This window comes from Anomaloglossus baeobatrachus, chromosome 4 (genome assembly GCF_048569485.1).
Source record: "Anomaloglossus baeobatrachus isolate aAnoBae1 chromosome 4, aAnoBae1.hap1, whole genome shotgun sequence".
In the NCBI taxonomy this organism is placed as follows: domain Eukaryota; kingdom Metazoa; phylum Chordata; class Amphibia; order Anura; family Aromobatidae; genus Anomaloglossus; species Anomaloglossus baeobatrachus.
This window is the reverse complement of record NC_134356.1, coordinates 95,351,328-95,372,706: the sequence shown is the minus strand read 5'-3', so window position 1 is coordinate 95,372,706 and position 21,379 is coordinate 95,351,328. Positions and strand designations below refer to the sequence as shown.

Genomic DNA, 21,379 nt, shown 5'->3' with positions numbered 1-21,379 from the left:
AATATACAGGGTGTACAGTGTGGACACATAGGCAAAAATACATATCTCCAAGGATTTAAAGGGAACCTGTCACCAGATTTGGGGACTATAAGCTGTGGCCACCACCAGTGGGCTCTTATATACACATTCTAACATGCTGTATATAAGAATCCAGGCCGTTGTGGAGAAAGTAAAAATCACTTTATAATACTCACCTAAACGGTCGGTGTAGTCGAATGGGTGTCTCCATTCTCCAGTACCAGCGCTCCCTCTTCCAGACATCTTTGCCATCCTTCTTCTGAAGCCAGGGTGCATGAGGCATCCTACGTCATCCACACTCACCAGCATTGAGGTCCTGAGCAGGTGCACTTTGATCTGCCCTGAGTAGAGCAGATTAAAGTACTGTAGTTTGCTTCGCAGGACCTCAATCCCCGCCTGTGTGGATGACGTAGGACGCGTCATGCACCCAGGCATCAGAAGAAGGAGGCCAAAGATGGCCGTAAGAGGAGGCGCCAGACCTGGAGAATGGAGACACCCATCTGCACCGCAGCGACTGTTTAGGTAAGTATTATAAAGTGATTTTTATGTTCTACACAGCGGCCTGGGCTCTTATATACAGGATGTTAGAATGTGTATTTATGAGCCCGGTGGTGGTGGCCACAGCTTTTAGTCGCCAAATCAGGTGACAGGTTCCCTTTTTAAAGTTAACATTTTATTCAATTGGAATAATAAATACAGTTTTCGCAAATGATGGACATCAAACTGAAGCAAAGGTTGATACACTTTGAAAAATTCCCATGAACTCGTTATAATACATCCACATTGTCGCCAATTCTAGCACACTCACTGTGCGTTCAATCAAGGGTGTAATATCTGTGATCGCTGAACAGCAGAGTCTTCAGTGAAAACAAATATTTCATCCCATTTATTGGATATATAGATAGAGATTACCTATGTCTCCGCATATTACAGACACCCCTGTAAAGTCCCTTTTTTAAATGTACCCTCTGAAAACAACAAGATGGAAAAGTCATGGAATTATGGCCATCACAGGATCAAAAGGGATGTTCTTGATGAGCATATCACACGTGCTACTGTGATCTACCTACTTGGCCTAACGTCTTCAGACTTTTCTCCTGTTTTGTATACATCTGAGACATCCTAGGTCGGCAATTACAAAAGACACTGCTAGAAGCGGATCTTGATGATTTTCTAAAGTGCATTCAGCAACCATTAATATCATCAATGATGGCAGCCAAGGCGTGTAAGTGCGTGTATGATATTTTACATTTTAGTAAGCTGTCCATCAAATCTGTGATTTTTAATAAATCCTTGACTTTTCCTTGTATCAATTTCAGTATTCAGTGTATAATACAGAATTTCCAATAAAGTACCGTATTTTTTGTTTTATAAGACTCACCCCAAATTTAAAGAGGGAGAAAACAAATAAAGGTCGATCTTATACTCCAGTGGGGTCTTACTGGAGGTAGTGGTGGGGGAGGAGTAGGGCAATGCTGCGGTGTGCTAAAGTAGGGCGCCATGCTGGCTGTGTGGAGCAGGGCGGTGCGGCGGGTGTCAGATGTTCTGTCAGCGGTGTGGCCTTTAGAGAATTAGAGAAATGGCGCCTGGAGTCGGCGAGTGCGCAGATTGAGCTCTCGGCTCAATATACAGTCGAGATCTCATCTGCGCATGCGCCACTACCAGACGCAATTTTTCTTGAGTCTGCTGTTGGGAGATCAATGGGCCGGAGGCGGCACATGTGCAGGTGAGATCTTGAGCCGAGAGCTCCATTTGCACATGCAATGTCTCCGGGCACCGTTATTTGAAGCCCGGCTCTGCACAGCCCCCACTGTAGCCAGCACAGCGCCCATTCTCCACCTCCTGGTAAGCTACTTTAGGATTATAAGATGCACCCCTCATTTTCCTCCCAACTTTTTAGGAGGAAAAGTGCGTCTTATAATCAGAAAAATACAGTAACTTGTTACTTACATTCTGCCACCATACATGCGATATTGGCAAGAAATATCGGCGATAAGGAGTGTCATGGTTTGATCAAGCTACAGGGATTGTTTCCTGTAACCATGCAGTCTGTAGTCATAGAAGTCTTTAGTGGCTAATGTACCTGCAAAGTGATTACAGGGTGCACCTTTAGTGCGCTTAGAAAATATAGCAGAACTATTTTCTATGTTCATTGTATTCTACCAAGTTTTGGGTGTGACTAAGCTGGTGTCATGTTCTTTCAGGCCAGAAGGAACACCATTTGAGGATGGTAAGTGTTATTTATTGCATAATCCTGAGACGTTTGTATCCTGTGTGCATGCTGTGTAATGCTCCCCAAAATGTGCCGCAGAGGCTATAACTACACCTAGAATTGTCCAGAAATGCTGATCCATTAGTAGGCACCTTGGTGTTATTGGATCTTGCTCACGTGGGCCGGATTTCTGCCAGGCATTCTTGTGATTTCAGATCTGTCTGAAACTACAGGATGGATTGGTTTCTGCACCATGTGAATGATTTGTGCAAAACCCATTTAGATGTTGGCTGAACCTGAAAATTCATGCATGATGGCAATCACATTGTATGGTGGTCATCCAAGTCTCAGCTGGAAAAAAGATTTTGTAAAAACAAACTTATTTTTTATTTTTTTTTATTTTTTAATTTTTTTTCTTCTAATCTCAATATTCCTTTTCTTTTAGCTAAACTTGGTCTGAATAGATTTAACACTACTCCTCCCTGGTGCTCTGTGGCACGACTGGTTCCTGGCCGTCTGTGTCCTGACCTTCAGTAATATGTTGTGAATGTTGCTGCCTTCATGTACTGATATAGCACGCTTCCAATAAAAGATATCAGAAGGGGCACAAAAGTCATAACATAAAGGCAGCCCTAATAGTAATACAAAATTCCATCAGATTAGTCCACCTGTCATAGGACAATCGCTGGAAATAAACAGTATAATCCGCAGTCTCAGTCTCCACTTACACAGAATAGTCTTAAGGCTATGTGCGCACTTACCGGATTTTGCCGCGGATTTTCCGCGGATTTGCTGCATGTTTCGCTGCAGAAAATGTTCATAACATCTCTGCAGTGAATCACCAGCAAATCCTATGGAGAAAAAAAATCCTGTGCGCACTGGGCGGAATTTGACAGCTGCATGTTTTGCTGCGGGAATCCCGCAGCAAAAACAAGTGCATGTCACTTCTTTTCCGCACATCGCTGCGGGATTTCACTCCATTGACTCCAATGTTAATCATGAAATCCCGCAGGGAATAACGCAGGCAGCAAATTCTGTGCGGTTCACTGCGTTTTCCTGCGTAATTCCCTGCGGTATTTCGCGGTTTACCTCCGGTAATGTACATCGCTTGTCTGTGGTTTGCAGGGAAGTGATGTCATTACAGGAAGAGGAAGCCGTGCAGAGAGTAAACACACACACAGACATAGAACACATAGACACAGACCTAGAACACACATTATATATAAGAATAAGGCTGCACATCAAACTTAGATAATGGTATAATGCCTCAAGCATATGGACAAATATTGGAATATACAATGAAAAATGCTACTTGCTAATTTGAACATGTGAATAATGAATTGCATACCTGCTATGAATATTAGGAAAAAGGAGATATTTAGCAATCGCATTGATCAATGTAACTGATCCCCAAAGCCTCGTCAAGGCATATCTCTATATTGGGGTCCCTAGCTCTGTGACCCTAACTGTGTGTCATCTCATTGCAATTAAAAACTGCTATGGGTGGAGAGGGGTAACTAAGGACTTTCTTATATAGGAGATGGAAAAAACATGGCCGAAAGGGGCGGAGCTGTGTTCACATTCAGAAAAAAAACTACATATAACTGAATAAGATAACTGAAGTGAGCACTAATATATATATATGAGTGCAAGCCAAAAATACATACTATATATAAGAATAAGGCTGCACATCAAACTTAGATAATGGTATAATGCCTCAAGCATATGGACAAATATTGGAATATACAATGAAAAATGCTACTTGCTAATTTGAACATGTGAATAATGAATTGCATACCTGCTATGAATATTAGGAAAAAGGAGATATTTAGCAATCGCATTGATCAATGTAACTGAGCCCCAAAGCCTCGTCAAGGCATATCTCTATATTGGGGTCCCTAGCTCTGTGACCCTAACTGTGTGTCATCTCATTGCAATTAAAAACTGCTATGGGTGGAGAGGGGTAACTAAGGACTTTCTTATATAGGAGATGGAAAAAACATGGCCGAAAGGGGCGGAGCTGTGTTCACATTCAGAAAAAAAACTACATATAACTGAATAAGATAACTGAAGTGAGCACTAATATATATATATGAGTGCAAGCCAAAAATACATACTATATATAAGAATAAGGCTGCACATCAAACTTAGATAATGGTATAATGCCTCAAGCATATGGACAAATATTGGAATATACAATGAAAAATGCTACTTGCTAATTTGAACATGTGAATAATGAATTGCATACCTGCTATGAATATTAGGAAAAAGGAGATATTTAGCAATCGCATTGATCAATGTAACTGAGCCCCAAAGCCTCGTCAAGGCATATCTCTATATTGGGGTCCCTAGCTCTGTGACCCTAACTGTGTGTCATCTCATTGCAATTAAAAACTGCTATGGGTGGAGAGGGGTAACTAAGGACTTTCTTATATAGGAGATGGAAAAAACATGGCCGAAAGGGGCGGAGCTGTGTTCACATTCAGAAAAAAAAACTACATATAACTGAATAAGATAACTGAAGTGAGCACTAATATATATATATGAGTGCAAGCCAAAAATACATACTATATATAAGAATAAGGCTGCACATCAAACTTAGATAATGGTATAATGCCTCAAGCATATGGACAAATATTGGAATATACAATGAAAAATGCTACTTGCTAATTTGAACATGTGAATAATGAATTGCATACCTGCTATGAATATTAGGAAAAAGGAGATATTTAGCAATCGCATTGATCAATGTAACTGAGCCCCAAAGCCTCGTCAAGGCATATCTCTATATTGGGGTCCCTAGCTCTGTGACCCTAACTGTGTGTCATCTCATTGCAATTAAAAACTGCTATGGGTGGAGAGGGGTAACTAAGGACTTTCTTATATAGGAGATGGAAAAAACATGGCCGAAAGGGGCGGAGCTGTGTTCACATTCAGAAAAAAAACTACATATAACTGAATAAGATAACTGAAGTGAGCACTAATATATATATATGAGTGCAAGCCAAAAATACATACTATATATAAGAGTATAGAACACACATAGAACACAGACACATAGACCACACATAGAAAGAAAACGGAAATATAGAAAAAAAAGAACGTGGGCTCCGCTGCATATTTACCTTCCAGCCGAGGTAAGCACACAGCGGCGGCCCGGTATTCTCAGGCTGGGGAGGGAGAGGGGCAGGGTTAATGTCCCCCGCCTCACTCCCCCTCTGGCAGCCGAGAATATCAGCCGCAGCTGCCCCGGCACTGTCGCATGCATTATGCGGCAGCACCGGAGTGTCCTCGGCTCTTCTTGCCACCGTGTAGCAGTGGCAGCAAGGTAATACAAGGGGTTAATGATGGTGGGGGACCACCGCCATTAACTCCAGGCTTGATCATGGCAGCGTCTGTGACAGCTGACATGATCAACCCGTAAGTAAAGTGAAAAAAACACAGACACCGAAAAATCCTTTTTCTTTGTCGCTCCATCGGGAGACCCAGACAATTGGGTGTATAGCTACTGCCTCTGGAGGCCACACAAAGTATTACACTTTAAAAAGTGTAACTCCTCCCCTCTGCCTATACACCCTCCCGTGCATCACGGGCCCATCAGTTTTTATGCTTTGTGTTGAAGGAGGCACACATGCACACAAGCTCCACATTTTAGTCAGCAGCAGCTGCTGATTATATCGGATGGAAGAAAAGAGGGCCCCCCACAGGGCCCCCGGCATGCTCCCTTCTCACCCCACTGAGTCGGCGGTGTTGTTAAGGTTGAGGTACCCATTGCGGGTACAGAGGCTGGAGCCCACATGCCGTTTTCCTTCCCCATCCCTTAGAGGCTCTGGGAGAAGTGGGATCCTAACCGGTCGCCGTTCACTGGGACCGGGCTCCCTCCGCAGCCCCTGGGGGAATCTGACGGACAGGAGGCTGGATATCATCAGGGACAGGGCCCTGCATCCATGCGGTACTCTGTGTCCCCTTAGGGACGGTGCATGCAGCGCCTGTGTTACAGACGCCGCAGCGGCTGCTGTGTGGTTTGTGAGACCGGGACTACCGCGCCGACCGCGCCTGTTTGCCGGCCGCGTTTTTAACTTTAGTCCCCGGCTTTTGCGGCCTAGTACCATGTACTCCCGCCCCCGGGCCTGCCAGTCAGGGGTGAGGGCGGGACGGCCGACTGGATGTCGGCAGTGAGGGCTGGAGCACACTTGGTATCCTCCTCCCCCCTCACTGAGCATTGTGGGGCACCAGGTGCCCGCACTTTATTAGGCACTTCCACGGCTCCCTCCTCCCCTCAGAACGCTGGCAGCCATTGTTATAATCACTTCTGCCGGTGGGGGATTTCAGAATGAGCTCTGCAGCTCTGGGAGTCCCAGGCAGGGAATCTGGTGGACACACCACCGCTTGGGGCGGTTGGTAAGCCACACCAGTTGTCAGGTGCTGGCCCCCCTTGGGTGCCGAAGTGTATGTATGTATGTATGTATGTATGTATGTATGTATGTATGTATGTATGTATGTATGTATGTATTATATATATATATATGTGTGTGTATATATGTGTATATATGTGTATATATATGTGTATATATGTATATATATATGTGTATATATGTGTATATATATGTATATATATGTATATGTGTATATATATATGTATGTATGTATATATGTATGTATGTATATATGTATGTGTGTAATATATATATATATATATATATATTAATATATATATATATATATATATATATATATATATATATATATATATATATATATATATATATATATATATATATATATATATATGTATATATATATATGTATATATGTATATATGTATATATGTATATATGTATATATGTATATATGTATATATGTATATATGTATATATGTATATATATATGTATATATGTATATATATAATTTATATTATACATTTTCTCTATTCGGCAGCATTATTTGCTTTTGGCTATATCTCTAAGAGGAGACAACAGCATGTCGTCCGCAGAAAGCAAGGGGGCCAAGGCACAGGCTTATTTTGCAACCTGTACCTCTTGTGCGGCTATGTTACCTGCAGGTTCCACCTACCCTCATTGTGACAATGCTCGGCCCCTGTGGCACTCACTCAGCCGGAGCCTCCGGCACTGGTGGGACCCTCGGCTCAGGTGGTACCGCCGGTTTCCACTGCACAGATGGAAGGGACAGAGTTTACAATTTTGACTGAGAAACTGAGTCGCTTCACATTCCATGGCTCAGTCTATGGACAGATGGTCTGCTAAGATACTAGAAGCTTTGCAGTCCAGACCGGTAACACAGGGCCAGGGCACTGTGAGTTCATCGCCCCCAGGCCCCTCTCGGTTGGTACAGCAAAGGGCTCCTGGGGTGGCACCCAGATCCCACGGTGAGAACTCCGACACGGACCGCAGCCTCAGACAGGCTAAGCGGGCTTGCTGGGAACCTTCCCCGACTTCATCACGCGGTTCGGGGTCTCAGCATGAGGACTCTCTGGAGGATGAAGCGGAGGTCGCAGCTCAGGGCTCTGATCCTGACGTTGCTCTCAATCTGGATACACCTGAAGGGGACGCCATAGTAAATGACCTTATAACGTCCTTCTACCAGGTGCTAGTCCTTCTCCCCCAACTCCACCTATAGAGGAGTCGGCTTCACAGTAGGAGAAACACCAGTTTAGGTTTCCCAAACGTACACGGAGTGCGTTTTTCGATCACTCTAACTTCAGAGATGCTGTCCAGAAGCACAGAGCATTTCCGGACAAGCGCTTTACTAAGCGCCTTAATTACACACGTTACCCTTCCCCCCCCTGACGTAGTTAAGGGTTGGGCTCAGTGTCCCAAGGTGGATCCTCCAGTCTCCAGACTGGCGGCTAGATCCGTAGTATTAGGGGCAGATGGTTCATCGCTCAAGGATGCCACTGACAGGCAAATAGAGCTCATGATGAAATCCATCTAGGAAGCCATAGGCGCGTCTTTTGCTCCGGCCTTCGCAGTCGTGTGGGCACTCCAAGCTATCTCAGCTTGTCTGTCTGAGACTAATGCGGTCGCACGTACCTCTGCCCCGCAGGTTGTGTCTTTGACTTCTCAGGCGTCGGCTTTTTCGTCCTACGCCATGAACGTCGTCCTGGACTCTGCGAGCCGTACAGCAGTAGCATCCGCCAATTCGGTGGCAGTCCGCAGGACCATGTGGCTACGCGAATGGAAGGCAGACTCTGCTTCCAAGAAGTTCTTAACCGGTTTGCCATTTTCTGGCGACCGTCTGTTTAACGAGAAATTGGATGAAAAACCAATGGGTGAGACATTCCGTCTCACGGTTACAGGATAGAGCTCAGCTCTCGTCCTCCGACTCGTTTCTGCAGATGGAGTTGTGATCCCCGTTCCGCTTCAAGAACGTGGTCGCGGTCTTTACTCCAACTTGTTCGGGGTACCAAAAAAGGACGGATCATTCCGGTCCGTTCCGGGCCTCATTCTGCTCAACAGACACGTGAGAACCAGACGTCTCGGATGGAATCTCTCCGCTCAGTCATCGCTTCGATATCCCAGGGAGTCTTCCTAGCATCAATCGACATCAGGGATGCTTATCTCCATGTGCCGATTACACCAGAGCATCAACGCTTCCGGTGTTTCGCCTCCGGGTCGAACACTTTCAGCTCGTGACTCTGCCTTTCGGCCTGGCGACAGTCCCACGGGTCTTCACCAAGGTCATGGCATCAGTGGCGATGGGCCTACACTCTCAGGGACACTCGGTGATCCCTTACTTAGACGATCTCCTAAGTCAAGGCACCCTCCCGGGTGGCATGTCAACACAGCCTGAACATTGCTCTGGAGACTCTCCAGAGGTTCGGGTGGATCATCAATTTCCCAAAGTAAAAATTGACACCGACCCAATCACTGACTTACCTCGGGATGGAGTTGCATTCTCCCTCAGAGATAGTGAAGCTACCGCTGGACAAACAGCGTTCGCTGCAGACAGGGGTGCACTTTCTCCTTGGGGCCCAGTCTCACCCCTTGAGGCGCCTCACGCGCTTCCTAGGGAAGATGGTGGCAGCAATGGAGGCAGTTCCCTTTGCGCAGTTTCATCTGCGTCCACTCCAAGGGCACATTCTCCGCAAATGGAACAGGAGGTCGACGTCCCTAGACAGGAATGTCTCTCTTTCACTGGCAGACAAAGCCTCTCTTCAGGGGTGGCTTCTTCCCACTTCTTGGTCAAAAGAAAAATCCTTCCTGCTCCCATCCTGGGCTATGGTCACGACGTACGAGAGTCTGTCAGGGTGGACAGCGGTCTTCCTCCACCACAGGGCTCAGGGAACCTGGACTCTGACAGAGTCCTCCCTTCAGATCAATGTTCTGGAGATAAGGGCAGTGTAGCTAGCCCTAAAGTCGTTCCAGCGGTGGCTGGACGGCAGGCAGATCCGGATACAGTCGGACGACGCCACGGCGGTCGCGTACATCAACCACCAGCACAGAGCGCTGGCGGCGGACGCATCAGTTCAGGACTGGTCGCAATTTCGACTGCCTTATGTATTTCCTCCTCTGGCGCTGCTGCCCAGAGTGTTACTCAAGATCGGGTCCGACTGCCGCCGCGCCATCCTCGTCGCTCCAGACTGGCCGAGGAGGTCGTGATACCTGGATCTGTGGCACCTCACGGTGGGTCGACCGTGTGCACTCCCGGACCGACCAGACTTGCTGTCCCAAGGGCCATTTTCCATCTGAATTCTGCGGTCTTCAACCTGACTGGGTGGCCATTGAGTCCTGGCTCTTAGCGTTCTCAGAGTTATCTCTATCACACCTTTCGCAGAAGGTGGTCTTCCTAGTGGCAGGCACATCACTTCGGAGAGTGTCTGAGCTAGCAGCGCTGCCATGCAAAGCCCCCTTCCTGGTGTTTCGCCAGGATGAGGTGGTTCTGCGTCCGGTCCCGGAATGTCTACTTAAGGTGGTATCCCCCTTTTCTTCTCAATCAGGATATCTCCTTACCTTCTTTTGGCTCTCATCCAGTTCACAATTGTGAAAAGGATTGCACTTGTTAGATCTCGGGAGAGCACTCCGGCTCTTCTTTTCGCACACTGCGCCCCCGCGCCGTTCTGATGCGCTCTTTGTCCTGGTCACTGGCCAGCGTAAGGGGTCGCAGGCTTCCAAGTCAACCTTGGCTTGGTGGATCAAGGAACTGATCCTTGAAGCCTACTGTTCTTCTGGGCTTCCGATTCCTTTAGAGCTGAAAGCCCATTCTACCAGAGCCGCAGGGGCATCCTGGGCATTGCGTCACCAGGCTACGGCTCAGCAGGTGTGTCAGCACTACCTGGTCGAGTCTGCACACTTTCACGAAACACTATCAGGTTCATGCCTATGCTGTGGCAGATGCCAGCCTAGGTAGGCGAGTCCTTCAGGAGGCGGTTGCTCACCTGTAAGAGAGGGCCGTTTTTTCGGCTCTTTTTATCGAGGTATTCTTTTACCAACCCAGGGACTGCTTTTGGACATCCCAATTGTCTGGGTCTCCCAATGGAGCGACAAAGAAGGGAATTTTGTTTACCGTAAATTCCTTTTCTTCTAGCTCCTATTGGGACAGCCGACACATACTCTCGCATTGCTGGGGTTGCCGGCGTACGCTGGTGTGGGCTCGCGGGGGGCGGGGTACGCTGGTAACCATGTAATATTGTGTAGCATGGTTACCAGCGTACACCGGCTCCCAGGTGAGCGCATCAAGGTCCTGCAGCGGTGGAACACACACACACACACACACACACACACACACACACACACACACACACACACACACACACACACACACACACACACACATAAGAACAGACACACACACACACACACACCTCACACACACCCTTCAGATCGCATCCACACACTCACAACATCCCGTGATATCGCTTGCTTCTCGGCGGCGATACTGTGCGTGCAGTGACCTTCCAGGACCTGCCAGAGGATCACATGGCCAGAAGCATGTGGTATCTCCGGATGTTGTGAGTGTGAGCGCGTATGTGCGATATCGTCAGTGTGTGTGTGCGTGTATGCGATAGGATGTGTGCGTGTATACTGTCTGATGTGTGACTGTGGAGCACGATGGGGGGTGTGCAGCATGGGGATGGAGCACGTTTGGGAGTGTGCAGCATGGGGGATGGAGCACGTTTGGGAGTGTGCAGCATGGGGGATGGAGCACGTTTGGGAGTGTGCAGCATGGGGGATGGAGCACGTTTGGGAGTGCGCAGCATGGGGGATGGAGCACGTTTGGGAGTGCGCAGCATGGGGGATGGAGCACGTTTGGGAGTGCGCAGCATGGGGGATGGAGCACGTTTGGGAGTGCGCAGCATGGGGGATGGAGCACGTTTGGGGGGTGCGCAGCATGGGGGATGGAGCACGTTTGGGGGGTGCGCAGCATGGGGGATGGAGCACGATGGGGGGTGCGCAGCATGGGGGATGGAGCCCGATGGGGGGTGCGCAGCATGGGGGATGGAGCACGATGGGGGGTGTGCAGCATGGGGGATGGAGCACTATGGGGGGTGCACACCTCCCCCGCCCAACACACACACACACACACACACACACACAGGGAACCACAAACACCGCCCTACACATCCCACACACACAGACAACGCCGCACACACACAACACCGCGGCACATACCGCACAACACACACACTGCACAAAACATACCTCCCCCAAAACACACACACCCCACACAAACCGCGCAACACACACACACCGCTACAGACACACAGCGCTCCACAAACAACGCAACACACAAACACCGCTTTCACCCCCCCGCCACACCCAGACAACACCCAGAACATGTACAGCGCCCTACACAAACACTTGGTAACTACACACAACATATATATATATATATATATATATATATATATATATATATATATATATATATATATATATATATATATATATATATATATATATATATATATATATATATATATATATATATATATATATATATATAATATAACAAAAATCATACATTGACTACACAATACGTAAATTCTAGAATACCCTATGCGTAGAATCGGGCCACCTTCTAGTGTATATATAATTACACACACACACACTGCCTTGCGAACGTATTTGGCCTCCCTTGAATTTTTCAACCTTTTCCCACATTTCAGGCTTCAAATTTAAAGATAAAGATTTTAATGTTATGGTAAAGAATCAACAAGTGGGACACAATTGTGAAGGTGAACGATATTTATTGCTAATTTTAAATTTTTGTAAAAAATAACTGAAAATTGCGGCGTGCAATATTATTCATTCCCTTTCCTTTCAGTGCAGCAAACTCACTCCAGACGTTCATTGAGGATCTCTGAATGATCCAATGTTGTCCTAAATGACTGATGATGATAAATATAAGCCTCCTGTGTGTAATCAAGTCTCCGTATAAATGCACCTGCTCTGTGATAGTCTCAGTGTTCTGTTTAAAGCACAGAGAGCATCATGAAGACCAAGGAACACAACAGGTCTATGATACTGTTGTGGAGAAGTTTAAAGCCGGATTTGGTTGAAAAAAGATTTCCAAATCTTTAAACATCCCAAGAAGCACTGTGCAAGCGATCATATTGAAATGGAAGGAGTATCATACCACTGCAAATCTACCAAGACCCGGCCGTCCCTCAAAAATGTCATCTCAAACAAGGAAAAGACTGATCAGAGATGCAGACAAGAGGCCCATGATACCTCTGGATGAACTGCAGAGATCTACAGCTGAGGTGGGAGAGTCTGTCCATAGGACAACAATCAGTCATACACTGCACAAATCTGGCCTTTAAAAAAGACTGGCAAGAAGAAAGCCATTTCTCAAAGATATCCATAAAAAGTGTTCTTTAAAGTTTGCCACAAGCCACCTGGGAGACACACCAAACATATGGAAGAAGATGCTATGATGAAACCACAAACTATATGTTTGGCGCAAAAGCAACACAGCTCATCACCCTGAACACACCATCCCCACTGTCAAACATAGTGGTGGCAGCATCATGGTTTGGGCCTGCTTTTCTTCAGCAGGGACAGGGAAGATGGTTAAAATTGATGGGAAGATGGATGGAGCCAAATAGAGGACCATTCTTGAAGAAAACCTGTTGGAGTCTGCAAAAGACCTGAGACTGGGACGGAGATTTGTCTTCCAACAAGACAATGATCCCAAACATAAAGCAAAATCTACAATGGAATGGTTCACAAATAAACATATCCAGGTGTTAGAATGGCCAAGTCAAAGTCCAGACCTGAATCCAATGGAGAATCTGTGGAAAGAGCTGAAAACTGCTGTTCACAAACTCTCTCCATCCAACCTCACTCAGCTCCAGCTGTTTGCAAAGGAAGAATGGGCAAGAATTTCAGCCTCTCGATGTGCAAAACTGATAGAGACAAACCCCAAGTGACTGCAGCTGTAATCGCAGCAAAAGGTGGCGCTACAAAGTATTAACTTAAAGGGGATGAATAATATTGCACGCCCCAATTTTCAGTTTTTTATTTTTTTTTATAAAAGTATAAAATAAGCAATAAATATCGTTCACCTTCACAATTGTGTCCCACTTGTTGTTGATTCTTCACCAGAACATTTTAAATTTTTTTTTATCTTTTATGTTTGAAGCCTGAAATGTGGGAAAAGGTTGAAAAATTCAAAGGGGCCGAATACTTTCGCAAGGCACTGTAGATACCCACAGACTATTAACAGATGTGATGCCTGCTAAGTGAGATAAATATCTGATAAATATAGATGCTCGTTACCATTATAGATGTAAATGTAACCATAAAACTATCTAATGTTAGTGATGAGCGAACCCATGGATAAACGGGTTCGCCGAACCAGCATGAGGGGGAAAAAACAAAACTGGATCGGCGAGCGAACTTGACGCCGATCTTTACCCCGAACAACAAACCCCATACAAGTCCAATAGGGACGAGCCAATTGGGGCTATAAAATGACTGTAGTAAGTGCTAGGGGGCTGCGAATGGAAGTTAAATGATCGTATAAGCAGAATACTTATACATACCGTGTTCCTCCTGTCTAAAAATGCCAGCCCGCAGCTGCCCAGAATTGTTACATCCCATTAGATGTGAAAATGTTGATGCTTTACCCAGCTCATCCCGATTGCTGCCGCACCAGGGCAATCAAGTTAATATAACGGGTTAATGACAGTTGCCATCAAGCCCTATATTGCTAATGGTAGGCGGAAGAGTCTGAGACACCCCCCCCCCCACACACACACACACACACACACACACACACACACACACACACACACACACACACACCCACACACCCCAATTACTAATCCTGTAAGTGAAAAGGAAACAAACACCAAAAAAACTATTTTATTTGAAATAAAATACACACCCTCTTTCATTCCTTTTATTAACCCCAATAACACACTTGCAAATCCAACATAGTCCATATGAAGTCCCTCGATGATCATTAGAAAATGTGACCACCTGCTTTAGACACACTATTGGAGCTGCAGCTGTGAGCAGTGACATCACTGAGTTTACCAGCAGTCACCGCTGGAGGTTCTCACGGTCCCTTACCTGTGACTTCAGGTGAACTCACCTCAGACAGCCTCATTGAGTCAAATGAGACCACGCGTTTTTTTTGTTTTTGCCAAGAGATGCAGATTTGGTGCTGAAATTTAAACCTCACATTTCTACACCAAATCTGCATCTTCTGGCTAAAAAAACGCATCTAAATGCAATGTGGTTTTGATGCAGATTTGGTGCAGGAATTTTGTGTATAAATTGCAGCACCCAATCTGCGTTTCCTGGCAAAAAATGGCACAAAAACTTTGGTTTTGATTTTGTCTCGGTGTGGTTTTCTGGCAGGAGAAATGTCTGCCCCACATTTCTGAACCAAATTTGCATCTCCTGGCAGAAAACCGCACCAAAACAGCATAAAACCATGGTTTCTATATTACTTTGTTTTGCAAAGGCTGAAATCCATCTCCAATCTGTGGAATCCTGTATCCATACTCATTGTATATTGATGTAATGGTTGTAGCAGAAATGTAACTGAGGTTTATAGAAAACAAAATAATGAAAAATCTAAAACTCATTGGATTTTGTGACCCCTGGTTTTCTTTGCCCCAGGTATAATCTGTTGTACTGTGTGTGTGGGATTTGTATTGAAGACTAATTGTACTGAATGGCTTCTTTTTTCTATTTCTTGTTGTCTTAAGGTACATTTAAACTCTTGATAGAATTTTCTGAAGAATATCCAAATAAACCTCCAACTGTTAGATTTGCCTCAAAAATGTTTCATCCTAATGGTGAGTGGCGGTAGTAAAGTGCTATTCCTACTTTATATTTTAGAGCAATAATGTATTAATGGTAATTACTGACCTACTTTATAGAGCACAAAGTCACCATCCTGTGACTTTCCTTTTTTTTTTTTTTTTTTTTAATTTTATTAAGTTTTCCCCACAAGCTGGGATGACTGCACCGTATGGTTCTAGAATTACATGCTCACTAGGCTGATTTGTGGTGGGATACAATAGCAGCCATCGGGAGGAGCAGTTAAGATTTTCAAGGCATTTTTCATTTTTTTTGCATCACATGCAAAGCTTAGGTGTATGTATGTATGTATGTATGTATGTATATGTGTATGTATGATATATATTTCTTTGTCGCTCCATTGGGAGACCCAGACAATTGGGGTGTATAGCTTCTGCCTCCGGAGGCCACACAAAGTATTACACTTAAAGTGTAAAGCCCCTCCCCTACTGCCTATACACCCCCCGTGCATCACGGGCTCCTCAGTTTTTATGCTTTGTGCGAAGGAGGCACACATCCACGCATAGCTCCACAAATTAGTCAGCAGCAGCTGCTGACTATATCGGATGGAAGAAAAGAGGGCCCATAACAGGGCCCCCGGCATGCTCCCTTCTCACCCCACTCTGGTCGGCGGTGTTGTTAAGGTTGAGGTACCCATTGCGGGTACATAGGCAGGAGCCACATGCTGTTTTCCTTCCCCATCCCTTAAGGGCTCTCGGTGAAGTGGGATCCTAATCGGTCTCCAGGCACTGGGACCGTGCTCCCTCCGCAGCCCCTGGGGAATCTGCTGGACAGGAGCCGGGTATCGTCAGGGACAAGGCCCTGCTACTGTGAGGTACTCTGTGTCCCCTTGGGGACCGCGCATAGAGCGCTTGTGTCATACACGCTGCAGCAGCTGCTGGGTGTGTTAGTGCGCCGGGGACTACCGCGCTGGCCGCGCTTATTTGCCGGCCGCACTTATAACTTTAGTCCCCGGCTTTTGCGGCCTAGTACCGCATATTCCCGCCCCCGGGCCTGCCAGTCAGGGTAAGGGCGGGACGCTGCACAGGACGTCAGCGCTGAGGGCTGGAGCATACTTTGTATCCTCCTCCCCCCTCACTGAGCACCGTGGGGCACCAGATTCCCGCACTTTCTAGGGCACGCCCACGGCCCCCTCCTGCTCACAGAACGCCGGCAGCCATTCCTGTCAGCACATCTGAAGCTGGAGAGGAGAGACAACACGGCTCTGGGAGGCCCAGGCAGGGAATCTGGTGATCACACAACCGCTTTTGGCGGTCGGTAAGCAGCACCTGTTTCTAGGTGCTGGCCCCACTGAGTGCCGAAGTGTATATATATATATATATGCTTATATGCTATACATTTACACTGTAGATCGCACTGTTGATTTTTGGCTATATACCCTCCTGGATTGTACTCAGAGGAGACAACAGCATGTCGTCCGCACTGCTACTGGTGGCCCAAGTGGAACCACCTGCTTCCACTGTCCAGGTGACAGGGACGGAGTTTGCAGTATTTGCTGACAAACTCTCTGAGAGTATGGATAAATGGTCTGCTAAGATACTAGAAGCCTTGCAGTCCAGACCGGTAACACAGGCCCCGGGCACTGTTGAATCATTGACCCCAGGCCCCCCTCGGTTGGAGCAGCAAAGTGCTCCTGGGGTGACTCATAGGTCCCAGGGTGAGGTCTCTGACACGGACCGCAGTCCCAGACCGCCTAAGCGGGCTCGCTGGGAAATTCTTTCGACTTCATCACACTGCTCAGGGTCTCGGCAGGAGGACTCTTTGGAGGATGAAGCGGAGGTGGCAGATCAGGATTCTGATCCTGAGGCCGCTCTCAACCTAGATACACCTGAAGGAGACGCCATAGTGAATGACCTTATAGCGACCATCAATCAGGTGTTGGATCTTTCTCCCCCAGCTCCTCCAATTGAGGAGTCAGCTTCTCAGCAGGAGAAATTCCGTTTCAGATTTCCCAAGCGTACAATGAGTACGTTTCTGGATCACTCTGACTTCAGAGAGGCAGTCCAGAAACACCGAGCTTGTCCAGATAAGCGCTTTTCTAAGCGCCTTAAGGACACACGTTATCCCTTTCCCCCTGATGTTATCAAGGGTTGGGCTCAGTGTCCCAAGGTGGATCCTCCAGTCTCCAGGCTGGCGGCTAGATCCATAGTTGCCGTGGAAGATGGGGCTTCACTCAAAGATGCCACTGACAGACAGATGGAGCTCTGGTTGAAATCCATCTATGAAGCTATCGGCGCGTCCTTTGCTCCGGCATTCGCAGCCGTATGGGCACTCCAAGCTATCTCAGCGTGTCACTCGCAGATTAATGCAGTCACACGTGCCTCTGCTCCGCAGGTGGTGTCCTTAACCTCTCAGGCGTCGGCGTTTGCGTCCTACGCCATTAATGCTGTCCTGGACTCTGCGAGCCGTACGGCGGTAGCGTCCGCCAATTCGGTAGCAGTCCGCAGGGCCATGTGGCTACGAGAATGGAAGGCAGACTCTGCTTCCAAAAAGTTCTTAACCGGTCTGCCATTTTCTAGCGACCGCCTGTTTGGTGAGCGATTGGATGAAATCATTAAACAATCCAAGGGAAAGGACTCTTCCTTACCCCAGTCCAAACCAAACAGACCTCAACAACGAAAGGGACAATCGAGGTTTCGGTCCTTTCGGCCCGCGGGCAGGTCTCAATTCGCCTCGTCCAACAGGCCACAGAAGGGTCAGAAGGTCTCCGATTCTGGGCGGTCTAAGTCACGTCCTAAAAAGACCGCCGGAGGAACCGCTCCCAAAGCGGCCTCCTCATGACTTTCGGCCTCTCCACACCGCATCCTCGGTCGGTGGCAGGCTCTCCCGCTTTTGCGACGCCTGGCTACCACAGGTACAGGACCGTTGGGTGAGAGACATTCTGTCTCACGGTTACAGGATAGAGTTCAGCTCTCGTCCTCCGACTCGATTCTTCAGAACATCTCCGCCCCCCGAGCGAGCCGATGCTCTTCTTCAGGCGGTGAGCACTCTGAAGGCAGAAGGAGTGGTGATCCCTGTTCCTCTTCAGCAGCAGGGTCACGGTTTTTACTCCAACTTGTTCGTGGTGCCAAAAAAGGACGGATCTTTCTGTCCTGTTCTGGACCTAAAACTGCTCAACAAACACGTAAGAACCAGGCGGTTCCGGATGGAATCGCTCCGCTCCGTCATCGCCTCAATGTCCCAAGGAGATTTCCTAGCATCAATCGACATCAAAGATGCTTATCTCCACGTACCGATTGCTCCAGAGCATCAGCGCTTCCTGCGTTTCGCCATAGGGGACGAGCACCTTCAGTTCGTGGCACTGCCTTTCGGCCTGGCAACAGCCCCACGGGTCTTCACCAAGGTCATGGCAACAGTAGTAGCAATCCTACACTCTCAGGGACACTCGGTGATCCCTTACTTAGACGATCTGCTTGTCAAGGCACCCTCTCGGGGGGCATGCCAACACAGCCTGAACATTGCTCTGGAGACTCTCCAGAGATTCGGGTGGATCATCAATTTCCCAAAGTCAAATTTGACACCGGCCCAATCACTGACATATCTTGGCATGGAGTTTCATACTCTCTCAGCGATAGTGAAGCTTCCGCTGGACAAACAGCGTTCACTACAGACAGGGGTGCAATCTCTCCTTCAACGTCAGGCGCCTCATGCACTTCCTAGGGAAGATGGTGGCAGCAATGGAGGCAGTTCCTTTTGCGCAGTTTCATCTGCGTCCACTTCAATGGGACATTCTCCGCAAATGGGACAGGAAGTCGGCGTCCCTCGACAGGAACGTCTCCCTTTCTCAGGCAGCCAAAAGCTCCCTTCGGTGGTGGCTTCTTCCCACTTCATTGTCGAAGGGGAAATCCTTCCTACCACCATCCTGGGCGGTGGTCACGACGGACGCGAGTCTTTCAGGGTGGGGAGCGGTTTTTCTCCACCACAGGGCTCAGGGTACCTGGACTCAGCCAGAGTCCTCCCTTCAGATCAATGTTCTGGAGAGAAGGGCAGTGTATCTTGCCCTAAAGGCGTTCCAGCCGTGGCTGGAAGGCAAGCAGATCCGAATTTAGTCGGACAACTCCACCGCGGTGGCATACATCAACCACCAAGGCGGAACACGCAGTCGGCAAGCCTTCCAGGAAGTCCGGCGGATTCTGCTATGGGTGGAAGCCACAGCCTCCACCATATCCGCAGTTCACATCCCGGGCGTAGAAAACTGGGAAGCAGACTTTCTCAGTCGCCAGGGCATGGACGCAGGGGAATGGTCCCTTCACCCGGACGTGTTTCAAGAGATCTGTTGCCGCTGGGGGAGGCCGGATGTCGACCTAATGGCGTCCCGGCACAACAACAAGGTCCCGGCATTCATGGCACGGTCTCAAGATCACAGAGCTCTGGCGGCAGACGCCTTAGTTCAGGATTGGTCGCAGTTTCAACTCCCTTATGTGTTTCCTCCTCTGGCACTGTTGCCCAGAGTGTTACGCAAGATCAGGTCCGACTGCCGCCGCGCCATCCTCGTCGCTCCAGACTGGCCGAGGAGGTCGTGGTACCCGGATCTGTGGCATCTCACGGTGGGCCAACCGTGGGCACTACCAGATCGACCAGACTTGCTGTCTCAAGGGCCGTTTTTCCATCTGAATTCTGCGGCCCTCAACCTGACTGTGTGGCCATTGAGTCCTGGATCCTAGCGTCTTCAGGGTTATCTCAAGAGGTCATTGCCACTATGAGACAGGCTAGGAAACCAACGTCCGCCAAGATCTACCACAGGACGTGGAGGATATTCTTATCCTGGTGCTCTGATCAGGGTTTTACTCCCTGGCCATTTGCCTTGCCCACTTTCCTTTCCTTCCTTCAATCCGGATTGGAAAAGGGTTTGTCGCTCGGCTCCCTTAAGGGACAAGTCTCAGCGCTCTCTGTGTTTTTTCAGAGGCGCCTAGCCAGACTTCCACAGGTACGCACGTTCCTGCAGGGGGTTTGTCACATAGTCCCTCCTTACAAGCGTCCGTTAGAACCCTGGGATCTGAACAGGGTGCTGATGGCTCTTCAGAAACCACCTTTCGAGCCAATGAAGGATATTTCTCTTTCACGCCTTTCGCAGAAAGTGGTCTTCCTAGTAGCAGTCACATCACTTCGGAGAGTGTCTGAGCTAGCAGCGCTGTCATGCAAAGCCCCTTTCCTGGTGTTTCACCAGGACAAGGTGGTTCTGCGTCCGGTTCCGGGATTTCTCCCTAAGGTGGTATCCCCCTTTCATCTCAATCAGGATATCTCCTTACCCTCTTTTTGTCCTCATCCAGTTCACCAATGTGAAAAGGATTTGCACTTGTTAGATCTGGTGAGAGCACTCAGATTCTACATTTCTCGTACGGCGCCCCTGCGCCGCTCGGATGCACTCTTTGTCCTTGTCGCTGGCCAGCGTAAAGGGTCACAGGCTTCCAAATCAACCCTGGCTCGGTGGATCAAGGAACCAATTCTCGAAGCTTACCGATCTTCTGGGCTTCCGGTTCCCTCAGGGCTGAAGGCCCATTCTACCAGAGCCGTGGGTGCGTCCTGGGCTTTGCGGCACCAGGCTACGGCTCAGCAGGTGTGTCAGGCGGCTACCTGGTCGAGCCTGCACACTTTCACGAAACACTATCAGGTGCATACCTATGCTTCGGCAGATGCCAGCCTAGGTAGGCGAGTCCTTCAGGCGGCGGTTGCCCACCTGTAGGTAGGGGCCATTTTACGGCTCTATTACGAGGTATTATTTTACCCACCCAGGGACTGCTTTTGGACGTCCCAATTGTCTGGGTCTCCCAATGGAGCGACAAAGAAGGGAATTTTGTTTACTTACCGTAAATTCCTTTTCTTCTAGCTCCAATTGGGAGACCCAGCACC

At 47.9% G+C, this 21,379-nt stretch overlaps 1 protein-coding gene across 1 annotated transcript in view; it reads left to right on the top strand.

Moving 5' to 3' along the window:
* Positions 1 to 21,379, top strand: part of UBE2B (ubiquitin conjugating enzyme E2 B) — a 39,328-nt gene that overhangs the window by 13,281 nt on the left and 4,668 nt on the right. Inside the window, exons 3-4 of the mRNA XM_075344473.1 lie at positions 2,223 to 2,248; positions 15,415 to 15,504. Of these exons, the coding sequence (XP_075200588.1) occupies positions 2,223 to 2,248; positions 15,415 to 15,504 (116 nt within the window). The remainder of the gene's footprint in view (positions 1 to 2,222; positions 2,249 to 15,414; positions 15,505 to 21,379) is intronic.